General features: G+C 40.4%; 1 protein-coding gene across 1 annotated transcript in view; it reads right to left on the reverse strand.

Annotated features, from left to right (window-relative positions):
- Positions 1 to 14,626, reverse strand: part of niban2b (niban apoptosis regulator 2b) — a 43,133-nt gene that overhangs the window by 17,999 nt on the left and 10,508 nt on the right. Inside the window, exons 2-5 of the mRNA XM_034118107.1 lie at positions 5,364 to 5,494; positions 3,603 to 3,731; positions 3,422 to 3,530; positions 616 to 783 (exon numbers count right to left, since the gene is read on the reverse strand). Coding sequence (XP_033973998.1) covers positions 616 to 783; positions 3,422 to 3,530; positions 3,603 to 3,731; positions 5,364 to 5,494 — 537 coding nt within the window. The remainder of the gene's footprint in view (positions 1 to 615; positions 784 to 3,421; positions 3,531 to 3,602; positions 3,732 to 5,363; positions 5,495 to 14,626) is intronic.

Consider the following 14,626-nt stretch of genomic DNA (forward strand, 5'->3'; position numbering starts at 1 on the left):
AATTCATATTTTTAACAATGTGTTTCTTAACTAGTCTCACATGACTGTTAATATCGACTGATGTGAAAACCAAGATTTACATCCAAATCAAACATATAGTCTCAATGTTCAGTTTAAGAATGAATAAAGGGGAAGTCAGCTCAATTTACATTACAAAATTCATCATTTCCTTTAGTCATTGCTTTGCTATATATTTTAAAGGGGTCCTCTTCAGATTGATTTCACTATCTCACTCCAAACTAAACAAAAAAATATATGGCATCTGCCGGAGGCCATGGGAGCAGAGAAGAAAAAAAGACAATCGAAACAAATGTTTCAGTTAAAAAGTCCTGGTGAAGGAAAAAAAATGTTGGTACATGCATTTCTTAAAAGTGCACATGCTGTTTGAGCCTCCTTTGAGCTGGCAGCCCTGCAGCTGCAGACGAGATCACAGAACTCCGTTCACATTTATCCTCCTTCTAACCCTGCTGATGTGTCAGGGTGCATCCAAGATGAAGACTCATTTGGAGCATTTGTAAAGATACTAAAAGGGTAATACGTTTTTGTTTCCCAAACGTATTCATAACCATGTGTGTCTGCAGGAATGCGTGTTGATGTTTAGCTGGCAGGACTCACCATCATTAGTGTGTCTGACGCAGTCCTGGAGCACGGCTTGCCACTTCCTCTGCTCCGCCTCCGTCACCACACAGAAGGACTGGCTCCGGGCGTACGGGTGCCAGAGGATCAGAGGGAACTGGGTGGCACACTTCAGGAAGGGGGAGCTTCCCACCTTGGCTTCCATACCTGCAGAAATGTACACAACATAATCTCACCGAGGGGGGGCATAATGAAGCTGGCTCGGCCCCTGCTAAGATATTTTATTTGTCAATCTGCAATGTACTCTCTTTCACCTCGATTTATTTGAGTTGTACCAAGCACAAATTAACCCTCATCCATGAAAGAACAACAATTATGAGGGAAATCAAGCTAAATATAGATTTTGCGGCCCTCACCCCCTTGTTCCCCAGGTTTGCCCTTATAGTAGATTAAACATTACAAAGTACTCTTCAGAGCAACCTAAACGTTTAGCCTCGAGGGGACATTTCTCTCTCATTGAGTAAAGTGACGAAGCCAGGTTAGCCTTAAAGGAGAGGTGTCATGGCCATTTCCACTGATCATAATTCCATTGTTGAGGTCTACTAAAATAGATTTATACTGTGCATTTTTCCAAACTCACATTGGTTTCTCATACAGCATCTCTGTAAACTACGTGTATTCACTGAATTTCACTCTCTGCCTTTAACGGCTCGTTGTAGCTCCAATAGCTCCAGCCCCCACCCTCCCTGTGAGCACAGTGTGCTCTGATTGGTCAGGACGTTGTGAATCGCGCTGAGCTCCGTGGAGGTGTTGTTTCCTTGTTTAGGATACATAGCGAAACACAGCCAAACTCATCCTGAGCACACACAAACTCACAGCCGAAGTAAAAACAATAAGTGTGGCTTGATATTGAGTAAGAAAAAGGTTGATAAACGCTGTGAGAATGGGTCTGCAGAGAGAATTTTGCCGCAATCCCAACTGTCTGTTATCAGCCTGCAGCCAGGGAGGAGAAATCAGCAGAGCTGCCACGTGTGAGGAAGTCCGTGGATTGGTCAATTTGGACCAATCAGCGGGGGCTTAATGTAACGGCTCCGCGGACGTAACGTAACGGCTCCACAGATTGGTCCATTTCGTTCCGGGTACGGCATGACATCATGCCGTACCCGGAACGAAATGGAAGAATCAAATGGACAGTGACGTATCTCTAACGAGGCGTTTTGGGGAGGTATTTTCTGTGTTAGAGTTTTACTCGCTACAGGGTGTACTTTGAGGGTTTTGACTCTGCACACCGTTTACATGCATAAAAACCTTCATAACACACAAGGGGACGGGTAATAACTGGAAAAGCATGACACCTCTCCTTTAAGCATTCATTATCTTCAATGAATAACAATAACAGTTTTTTACCTGCATGTTTCCTTAAGGTAGGATGAGGGACGAAATGACCCGGGAGTGACCGCCACCAGAAGAGATGTTTGTATTTTCAAAATGCTAATAAAAGGAGCTTCAATAGTTGCATAAAGACACATCCCTGAGAGCTTTATGATTCTATAAGCACTGCAGCCGTCTTTTCCTAGCTGCTTATTCATTTTCCTTTCACATATTGTTTTGACCTCATTATGTTTACAAACAATATTAATGAAAGTGCTTAGCCCTCCGGTATCATTCGATTGGACTACTCCAATTAGTCATTCGGGACAAAAATGTCCACTGGCAAAAACTTTGATAAAAACAACAAATGTTTTTTCACCACTTTTTTGGGTTCAATCTTTAAAGCAACTTCAGCCCTAATAAAAAATGTAATAATTTTCAGGATTTTAACCCTTGAAATGCCCTTTAGAATAATTAAATCACTGTTGTTTTTCATGATAAAAACAGCGAAAATGAGTTATTAGTGCGAATGCTGTTTACAGCATTCCACTATAGTTCTTCAAATCTTGAATCTTCTTCTTATTTCAACCAATACTTTGGCTCTCAATAACTTCAGCATACTTTCAGCTACAGAAACCATTCAATATCAAAATATTCAGCCTTTTCAGCACATGATGGGAAACTTTCAACTTTTTCAAAATATTTTATACTTTTTGAAATATTCAGCTTTTTAAACTCATTAGGCGCTTTCACACCGGAGTACTTTTCCCCGTAACACACACACACACACACACACACGACCAGTAATCCAAACGAAAATATCTTCCCTCCGTAGTATTTTGATAATTTGCTAATAACCAATCAGATCGATGGATTCCAGAGAAGAGGAAACTTTAAAGGCCTTTTTCTCAAAATGATGACTCGGTGACAGTCATTATATAATGTGACATATTTCGCTTAATATTTGGAGTACAAAAACAATCCCGATATCATTAGAAAGCTATGAATCTCCTCTTTCTAACAGTGTATACAACTCAAAATGTGTCTTCGGGTCAATGCAAAGACTGTGATAACAAAAAAAATGTACACAGTAAATAATAGACCCATTTAAAAAATTTAAAATTCCAAAATATATCGAGAAAATAGCCTTGTTACAAAAAAATCATGCCATTTGCAGTAACACAACCAAAGTTATTGCCAAATGAAACGGCAACAATTAGTGATACCGGAGGATTAGGAAATATACAGGCCATCACTTTTTTGACTGTTGGCAGCCCTAGTATCATCAAACCCAAGTTATGAAGAATTAACACCTGGCAAATGCATAAACAAACACAAGGTGATAATGTGTCAGTAACAGTTGAATACATATGAAAACTGTTTGTTTATTCTAACCTGAAATAGAAAAACATCTCAATAAAATGATTATCATAACATGTCTCCTCTGTCCCCCGACCCCTCACCCTCCTCTCACCAGGCAGGCTGCTGCTGCTGAACAGATCCAGGTACTGCTCCACGGAGGTCAGCACTTTGTAGCCGGCACAGTTGATGGTTCCTTTGGGGTGGAGGTGTCTGTCGTGGGCCTGGGCAGAATAGTTAACATGTTAGAAAGTGAGTCAAAGCAGAATAATGTAAACCAGATTTGAGAGACTCACTGCTTTGCTGTCGTAAAAGTTGAGGTTGTAGGAGTCTGGAACAAAGACGAAGCGGTTCCTCCATTTCTTGTTCTCCTCCAGATAGTGAAAGAGCGAGCCAGAGAAAATTGATTTGTTTTCCAAAGGAATCTGTGAATGACAACAAACCTTATAGAAGCAAAAATATTTTCATGACAGTTGACTGCACAGCAGGAGGCCATAGGAGCTTTTGTTATTGCCAGAGAAGCAGGAAAAAGACAGTGTTTATATTTTATAGAAATACACATCTAAAATGTGCCATTAGAAGTGGTTTCTTAATCCCCAAACACCAGACTAACAATGTTTTCCTCAAGCAAGGTGACTGCATTTCTCACTACACTCGTAAACAAGGATATAATCAGTCTCCAGACAGTAAAAAGCAGACAAAGATATTTACTAGCATTCTGTCTGACAATGGAAACAAATAATAACATAGGGATCAAGAAAGGAGTTTCTCCAGTGGCTGCAGAACACAGCACACCGTGTGACAGTTGCTGGATTTACCTTTATTGCCACATATATGTTAAAGGAGACCTATCATGCAAAATGCACTTTTTGATGTCTTTTATACATAAATATGTGTCCCCGGTGTGTCAGGGAACTCACGCAGCGTCAGAAAATAAAACCCTCTCTTTTCCTCCATACCCAAATCTCTAAAAATGGGGGTACAACGGAGCTGATCCAGATTTGCGGCCGATGTGACGTAATATCGGCGGCGGACGCACAGCACTATCAGAAACAATGCCCGACTGTTTTGGACATAATATGGTCGGTGTTTACATTAGCATCGCTAACACTCAGAGCTAACCTGTACTGGAGAGAGCATGTGTGTGAAGAAGCAGGAAATGAAAAGGAACTCACTTTGTGGTATAACCGGCAAGAGAGAAAGCCTTTGAGCTCCATACTGTTTCAGAAATAATCCTTGATCTAATAATCCTTGCGTTTCATCAGCGCAGCATTTTAGACAGTATCCTGCCAGGTCCCGCATGAGCCGGCATAAGCTCTGCCACCTCTTATTTATTTATTTTTTCAGTTAAAAAAAAAAAAAAAAAAAAAGCTTTATTTATTTTATTTAGCCTTTATTTATACAGGTGAAAATCTCATTGAGACACAGGGTCTCATTCTCAAGAGAAACCTGTTTATACCCAGAATCAGCACTTTTGTAACAGGAAGAGAAATAGAGGGATATGAGGCATGGCTAGAATGGGTGATCTGTTTGTTTTTTTGACCAAAACACTTCATAGATAAGTTTTTTATATATATATTGCCTAAAAATAGCCTGGTAGGTGACCTTTAAGTTAAACTAAATGTTGAAACATGACTAAAACGCAAAAAGCCCTACATGCAATTTCCCTTAAAGAAAATGCCAAAATGAAGCGTTACCCTCTCTGCAGGCATCACTGGCCTCACCACACCTACAGTGATGGCTTCCACAAGTTCACCTGGAACTCCAAAACAGCAAGTATATGAAGTCTGTTTGTCTCTCAAAGAGCTGTGCTGGTTAAAGTTAGAAATTAACGGACGGTCTGGCAGCGTGCGGGACCTGGCACTGATGTAACTCAACTAGCTAATGTGACCAACACTGGCAGAATGAGTTGCGTTTTAATGAATTGCTGATGAACTTGTAAAGCTGTTGATGTGCTTTGAATGAAAAGTTAGGGAATATAAACATATGTAATACTATAGCGAGTGTGTGCAATGTGTGGAGGGCATGTTCGTGCAGAGAGGTGGAAGAGGTCTTACCTTGCGGTGTAGCAGCTGAGGTTGTGGGCCAGCTCCTCCTTCTATGTCAAAGCGAACTTTGTTGAAGAGAGCCACGGCATACTGCTGCTCATACAGACGGCCAAACTCCCCCATCACCTCCCTGGTCTGAGCTGAAACACACACGCACAGATTGTTATCACAGTACTGACAGTGTTCTAGAAAGGTTCTACATTTAGATTACAAATTATTATTTTATAATTACCACAATAATTGTGGACGTGTTTGCACTCGGTAATGCCCATTGGCTTGACATTGTGTGTCAAAGAATGAGCATTACAGTTTCAGGGTTTGCTTACATGGCTAAATGTTAAGACTTGGTCAACACTCATCTTAACCCTTTGGAGTCGACCGTCACGCCGGCGTGATCAGATCACATGACCTGTTCAAGCCGGTGCCGCATAAAAACAACAGTCCGGACAACATTGCCGTGTGTTTCCGTCGAAAGTACTGGCTTGAAACTATATGCCAGTCTTTGTTTCATGCAAAAAGACCCAGTAAACACGGAGATACGATGACAAAGTTAATACAAATATATTTCAAAAGTATGAAAAATGGAAGCACATATTTTAATATCTTCGCCGTATTTTATCATTTTACGAAACGGAAAATACTGGAAACTGTAGATCCTGCTCAACAGGATGTATTTACCAGGGAGGGGGTGAGGTAATCAGGTAAACAGAGTGATACGTAACGAGACGAAAAGGCACGGCGGGAACCAAAGAGAGACGGCAGGGAATGGAGAGAAACGAAGATATACGAAGACAGGCGGCGGGCGGCGGGAGACGAAGAGAGACGGCGGGAGACGAAGAGAGACGGCGATTGAAGTAAAGTGACAGACAAACATTGAGAATTTAGATATAGTTAGATAGATTTAGAGTTTTGAAGATTCAACTATGATGAAGAGAAATCTGAACGCGAGTCAAGCTATAAGCTTGTTTTTTGACATGGAGGAGGAGGAGCCTGTGATGTTGCCCTCTGTGTCGTAGTTGACAGAAACTGCTTTGAAGCGTGGCACAGATAAAGACAGAAAAAACAGATTTTTGTACATAATGTGTATATATATATATATATATATATATATATATATATATATATATATATATATATATATATATATATTATATTTATAATAATATAATAATATATTTGCCTTATCAGAATGAAATCCAATGTACATTATTTAAGCTTTTAAATGTTTTGTTGTGCCTACTGTGTCACTGTTGACAGAACTTGAGAAATGAGGAAAAAACGCCTATGGATACACCTGTTATTTGTTCATAAAATGTGTATATAGGTTCATGCTACCTCAATCAAACTTTCACATTATCATAGTGACATCCCATGTATATATTTCCAGCTTTCAAATTGTTTCGTTGTCCATGTTTGTGTTACCTATATAAAAAATAATATAATTTTCAAAATCCGTTTTTTTAATTTTTTTGTGATTTTGGGTCCAAAATGTTCATATAGTATCTCAAAATGAAAAAAATAACTATCAGGTTATATAGGTGAGGTTGTCCTTAAAAAAAAGATACCAAACATTGACATGCCAAACATTTCTTAATGGGGTTTAGTAAGACAAATCAAAAGTATGCGAAAACGGCCAAATTAGCCCAGGACTCCAAAGGGTTAAAAGTAGAGATGTCCCGATCCGATCACGTGATCGGGGATCGGAGCCGATCACGTGATTTTCAAAAGATCGGAATCGGGAGAAAAAAATCGGGGATCGGGAATCTTTTTTTTTTTTTTTTTTTTTTTTTTTTTTAATAAAATATTTTTCTTATTTTATCTAATGTTACAAAACAAAAATGACCATGTTCACGTCTTAAAGTCATCCTGAGGCCTTAGTTTTGGTTTAAAATTACACAACATCATGTATGTGTTGCTTCTTTTGGGCTTGTTTTCATAGACCTGGTTGCTTATTTCTCTCAAATCTGGCAACAGAGTGGGCAGGGCGCAGTGTCTAATAGTAGCAGTAAGCTAACGAGAGGCTACGTTCAGCTGGTGACTCGGGAGTCGGGACAGAGAAAATGTCAGGAGTTTGGAAGTATTATAAAATTGAAAGCGAAGGCAGTGTAACAGCCAGATGCAATGTTTGCAAGGCGGAGGTTCCGCGTGGTGGAAAGAACAGAGCTACGTTCAACACGACCAATCTAATACGCCACCTGAGAAACAAACACCAACACCAACAACAACACAACGAGTACACAGCGGCCATTCAGGTAACGGCACTGAAACAACCAACACTTTCAGAGACTTTTAAAAAGGAAAGAGAAACTGCGCCAGAACAATGAAAAGGCCAAAAAAATAACAGCCAAGATAGCTGAATTCATCGCGTTGGATGACCAGCCGTTATCTGTGGTGGAGAACGTGGGGTTTAAGGGACAACTTGAATGCTTTTCTCCTTTTTTTTTTCTCTTAATGCATTGCATAAAGATCGGATCGGGAAAAATCGGTATCGGCAGATTGTCAAAATCAAATGATCGGAATCGGATCGGGAGCAAAAAAAAATGATCGGGACATCCCTAGTTAAAAGGTTTTTGTTATCAATGGTATAAGATCAACAAAGCTAATACAAAAAGTTTGAAAAGAACAAACACGGGTTCCGGTGACGTCATCGCCCTGAATGGCAGCCTAAGATAGCAGCTCCTCCAAAGTAATAGTTAATTAACCCCGTAAGGTCGTCAAATAAAACAAACTCTGAGAATAAGCGACTTGGCAGTGGGGCAATAATGGGAAGAAGGGATGGAACCAATAAAAAAGCCGATGGACAACCTGGAAATGAAGAAAAAACGAATAACGGCTCACCTACGCAGGTACAAGATGGCGAAGCTAGCACTAGCTCATTGGGTATAGCCAAAGTTTTGGAGGAGATACGGGACTTTCGAAAGGACACGAAACGACAACTAAGCGATATTAAGGCTGAGCTTACCAACGTTAATACAAAAATAGCCGAGGCAGAGACACGAATTGAAAAGATGGAAGACCGTGTTCAAAACGTGGAGCAGGTGCTAGCTAAGATGATGAAAGTGCTGACTCGGCAAGAAAGCAAACTACTCGACCAAGAAGGGAGATCTAGACGGGAGAATTTAAGGATATATAATGTGTCCGAAGGTGAGGAGGGAACGTCTATGGTGGACTTTGTGGAAAAATTACTACGGGACACCCTTGACCTCCCCCCGCTACAGAGCTCCACATCGAGAGGGCGCACCGGTCGCTCGTCCCAAAGCCCCCCGGGGGACCAGGAGACAAACCACGGTCAATAATAATCAGATGAAAGTGATTTTAATTTCTTCCAGAAAATTGTTGATGTCATTATAATGGAAACTACAGGTATTCTAATATGCGGGGGGGACTTAAATGTGCACTTACAACCTGAATTAGACTGTTCTAGGAAGAAAACTAATGGTACTAAATCTCTACATAAGAAAGTTAACAAACTGTTTGAAGATGTTGGTCTGATTGATATATGGCGGGACCTATTTCCTAACAGAAGAGACTATACTCATTATTCCGCCCCTCACTCTTCATACACGAGAATAGATTATTTCATAACATTTGGTAAAGATAAAGATAAAATAAACACGTGTGGAATTGGATCAATAGATTTAAGTGACCATGCACCCATATATCTGACAGTTTATCTGGACCTAAGACCAAAGAATAATCTATGGAAACTAAATTCAAGTTTACTCAATGATCCCTATGTTAAAGAACAAATTAAGAAGGAGATCGGCCTTTACCTCTCTACACTCTGCCCCTCCATGTGAGGTCGGCCCAGACCCTAGGGGTTTTTAAATCTACACTAAAAACACACTTCTTCTCTCTGGCCTTCTAGTTAGAGCGGAGTACGACTCCTGACTTTTCCTTGCGTTTCATTTTTATTTTTGATATATATCTGTTGTAATTTATTGTCTTTTATTGTGATTGTAGTAATGTGTTTTTATTACATGTACAGCACTTTGGCTCGACCAAAAATCGCTTTTAAATGTGCTTTATAAATAAAACCTGATTTGATTTGATTTACCTGGAGTTCAATGATAATGGAGAGGTTTCCCCTCCCATTTTGTGGGATGCTTTAAAGGCTGTTCTTAGAGGGAAAATTATAGCACTGTCCTCATACAAGAAAAAAAAAAGGAATAAAGAACAAGAGGATTTACAAAATAAATTGAAGGAACTAGAAAGAAAACACAAAATTAGACAGACTCAGGATGCATTGGAGGAGATTAAGAAAATAAGGAACGAAATGAACAATTTGGCTACACAAGAAATTGAGAAAAAAACTAATGTTTCTTAAACAGAGGTACTATGAAAGCGGGACTAAATCTATGAAAGTACTGGCATGGAAACTGAAAAAAAAGATAGCAGAGAATACAATCCACAAAATCAGGGATCCAAGAACCAAAATAATAAAAACCAAATTAAGTGATATCCAGGAAGCTTTTGAAGCATTCTACAAAAAAATGGTACTCTGGAGTTCCAGGGGGCAGCCTTACTCAAAATGACACTTTCTTAAGCTCCATAGATCTGCCGACCCCCAATGAAGAACAAAATAAAATGATGACTGTCGACATAACTGAAGGTGAATTAAAAATTGCAATAAGTAAACTCAAACTAAGCAAGTCACCAGGATCAGATGGCTATACGGCAGAATGGTATAAGGAATTTAAGGGCGAGTTAACACCGATTATACTCTCAACACTCAATTGGGTCTTAAAAAAGGCTCAAACACCACCCAGCTGGAACGAAGCAATAATATCTGTATTACCAAAAGGAAAGGATCAAATGGAGTGTGGATCATTCAGACCAATATCTGTTCTTAATGTGGATTACAGGCTTTTTACTTCCATCATGGCCAGACGATTAGAACAATTCCTGCCTAAATTGATCCACAATGACCAGACAGGTTTTATTCGACAACGTCAAACACAAGACAACATACGAAGGACACTACATGTCATAGACCACATTCAAAGAAGTAAAATTGAGGCAATGATGATAAGCGTGGATGCTGAAAAGGCTTTTGACTCAGTAAATTGGGATTTTCTCTATCGAGTTCTACATAGATTTGGTATACATGACACAATTATTAAAACTGTACAGGCATTATACAACAAGCCCACTGCTAGAATTAAAGTTAATGGATATTTGTCAAATAGCATTACCCTCGAAAGAGGCTCGAGACAAGGTTGTGCATGGTCACCGCTACTCTTCGCACTATACTTGGAACCATTGGCTCAATACATAAGACAAAATGGAGAGAATAGGGGAATTACTAATCACGGGCGGGAACACAAGCTGGCTTGCTACGCGGACGACATTTAGTTTTTTTTGGCTCAACCAACAAACTCTCTCCCTAAATTGATGCAATCACTTGAACAATATGGTCGACTGTCAGGATACAAGGTCAATATTGCTAAAACACAATTGCTTACTTACAACTACAGCCCACCAGGTGAAATTAGAAATAGATACCCTTTGGCATGGCACACAGAGCATTTCAATATTTAGGCATTATAATACCAAAGGATCTTTCAGAACTATCAGAATACAATTATTCACCTTTAAACAAAAAGATTAAGGAGGACATGGCTAGATGGAACCTAATCCCTTTCTTTAGTCTCAGCTCAAGAATTGAATCCATCAAAATGAACATACTGCCAAGACTACTTTATTTGTTCCAGATCTTACCAATAGAGATTAACCAAAAACAATTTAACGAGTGGGACAGAATAATATCAAGGTATATATGGCAGGCTAAAAGACCTAGAATTTGTTTTAAAACTTTACAATTATCAAAAGAAAAGGGGGGGTGGGCTCTACCTTCCCTTAAAGAGTATTACCGGGCAGCACAGTTGAGGCCCATGCTGGTGCAATCCATCGTATGATGCCCAATGGAAAACCATGGAAGAGAAAATATGATCCATTCCCATACAAGCAATCATAGCTGACAGCGACCTACAGGGCTACATACATAACTTTGAAAATCCATGGGTAAAACTGACTCTTAAAGTATGGAAAGCAGTCATAACTGAGTATAAATTAGAGGAACATATTACAATTCTGAAATGGTGTGCAGATGACACCGACTTTACTCCTAATAAATTAGACACTAGATTCAAGGATTGGACAGCCAAAGGAATAACTATTCTTTGCAACATAATTAAAGACGGGAACGCTGTTTAGTTTTGAAATGCTTAAAGAGAAATTCCTATTAGAAAAACAAGACTTCTATCCAATTATGTGGAATTGTTTTAAAGGTCATCCGTTATGCAAAATCCTCTTTTCCATGTCTTTTATACAAAAATGTGTCCCCTCTGTTTTCAGAGATTGGGAAAGTTTCAGGAACAAACGTTTTTGTCCTGATCAATCTATATAAAAACCTGTCTGAGAATGAGCTGAGATGTCGGCCACTTTTTGATGTCACTATGTTTTTTGGGTTGGGCAACCATTAGCCAATCACCAACCAAGGTAACACCCGCCCACCTTATCACCTATAATCTCCTCCTAGAGCAGTGGTTCTCAAACTTTTTTCAATAATGTACCCCCTTTGAAAAAAAATGTCAGCCAAGTACCCCCTGATCAGCGCAAAAACTATTTGTTAGGGACAAAATGCCTATATAAAGAGGTACAGTACAGTGCTGCACCATCAGTGTCTGATTTATTAAAACATTTACCTTGTAACTGAGAAACACTTAAAGGTAGGGTAGGTACGTTTGAGAAACCGGCTCGAGATACACTTTTTGTTATATTCCATGGAATGCTCTTAACATCCCGATAGCAATAACTGTCGCAACAACTGACACCAACGGGCAGGAACATAGAACCATAACACCTCTATCAACTGACGCCAACAGGCAGGAACATAGAACCATAACACCTCTATCAACTGACGCCAACAGGCAGGAGCATAGAACCATAACACCTCTATCAGCTGACGCAAACAGGCAGGAACATAGGACCATAACACCTCTATCAGCTGACGCCAACAGGCAGGAACATAGAACCATAACACCTCTATCAACTGACGCCAACAGGCAGGAGCATAGAACCATAACACCTCTATCAGCTGACGCCAACAGGCAGGAACATAGAACCATAACACCTCTATCAACTGACGCCAACAGGCAGGAACATAGAACCATAACACCTCTATCAACTGACGCCAACAGGCAGGAACATAGAACCATAACACCTCTATCAGCTGACGCAAACAGGCAGGAGCATAGAACCATAACACCTCTATCAACTGACGCAAACAGGCAGGAGCATAGAACCATAACACCTCTATCAGCTGACGCAAACAGGCAGGAGCATAGAACCATAACACCTCTATCAACTGACGCAAACAGGCAGGAGCATAGAACCATAACACCTCTATCAGCTGACGCAAACAGGCAGGAACATAGGACCATAACACCTCTATCAGCTGACGCAAACAGGCAGGAACATAGGACCATAACACCTCTATCAGCTGACGCAAACAGGCAGGAACATAGGACCATAACACCTCTATCAGCTGACGCCAACAGGCAGGAACATAGGACCATAACACCTCTATCAGCTGACGCCAACAGGCAGGAGCAGGGAGACAAAACACTGAGCACAGCAGCCCAAGGTTGCAGGCTACTCTGAAAAATATAAAATATAAATCATATACTGGTTTGTTTAACACCTTTATGTCTACCACATCATTCCATATTATGTTTTTTCATAGTTTTGATGTCTTCGGTATTAATCTACAATGTAAAAAATAATCTAAATAATCAATTGTGTTCAAACTTTTGACTGGTACTGTATGGGATCAAAGGTGCAGCAACTGTCATGGGGAGGCAGTGTGTGTGTGTGTGTGTGTGTGTGTGTGGTACATTCCTGCTTTTTTTACTTCTTGCACCACAATTCTTTCTCAATGTTCTTCCAATGAAACGGTCACCCTGTCAGGGTGTGTGACTTCCGCAGAACTGATAAAAACACTCACACCCATAAACACACATGATGCATGGACTCATTTGGCTTTGGTGATTGTTTTAGCATGAATTCAGTATCATTTTCCTTTGAATATGAATCCTCCCAGGTAATGATTGCACAATGACCCACAGCATCTCTGTTCTCTATAGAGCACCATTGTGTTTTGTTTTTTTAAACCAATCATCTCTCAGAGAGGCGTGGCCAGCAGCAGCTCATTAGCATTTAAAGCTACAGAATCAGCACTTTTGGAACAGGGCTGAAACAGAGGGGTCTATGGGATGCTGCAATACTCGGTTTGGTGTTTCAGCCAAACACTTCAGAGACATTTTCTGTATATATCTGAGACCTATGATATATTGTTTAAAAAAAAAAAGAGTATAATAGGGGACCTTTAAGGTTAAAGTCCAATAGAAAGTTGAGGAAGGTTAAAGAATGGTATCATACACTGCGCTCTTTTTCTTTATCAGTAAGAGCTCTGGGCAGCCTTCACATATCTAGCAGCTAACATATTACACTTCTAAAAGGAGAGATTTGCATTGCCTTTTTGCCCAAAGTTATTCCTGGAAATGCAAGTTAACTGATCCCAATGAAATGATTATCTATGATCCAGATCTAGCAAGTCTGTTTATATGAACAATTAACCACTACACTCTGGAAAAGAGTATAACGTTGGAGAAGTGGTTCTTTAATTTAATCTGGCTTCTTACGAGTAAAAGCAAAATGAGAATTATCCCGACGCAGCCCGCCATTGTTGCTGTTCTGTGCGACTCCCCAGATGAGGTGAACTCTCTTTAAACACTCCACCATCATTCCTCCTGTCCCCAAAAAGACAAAACCCACCATCCTCAATGACTACCGCCCAGCAGCACTCACCTCCATCATTATGAAGTCCTTTGAGCGGTTAGTAAAACCTTCATCACCTCCTCCCTCCCTAACTCTCTGGACCCCCTGCAGTTTGCCTACAGAGCAAACAGGTCCACAGACGACGCCATAGCCCTCACCATCCACACTGCCCTCTCACACCTGGACCAGAGGAACACATATGTGAGAATGCTGTTCATTGATTACAGTTCAGCTTTCAATACCATTGTGCCCTCCAAGCTGGTCATCAAGCTCAGAGACCTCAGGCTCAACAGCGCCCTCTGTGATTGGATCCTGAACTTCCTTACGGGCAGACCCGAGGCAGTGCGGGTGGGAAACATCACATCCTCCACCCTGATCCTCAACACCGGAGCCCCTCAAGGCTGCGTGCTCAGCCCTCTCCTCTACTCCCT

The sequence above is a fragment of the Trematomus bernacchii genome, unplaced genomic scaffold (assembly GCF_902827165.1).
Source record: "Trematomus bernacchii unplaced genomic scaffold, fTreBer1.1, whole genome shotgun sequence".
Lineage (NCBI taxonomy): Eukaryota > Metazoa > Chordata > Actinopteri > Perciformes > Nototheniidae > Trematomus > Trematomus bernacchii.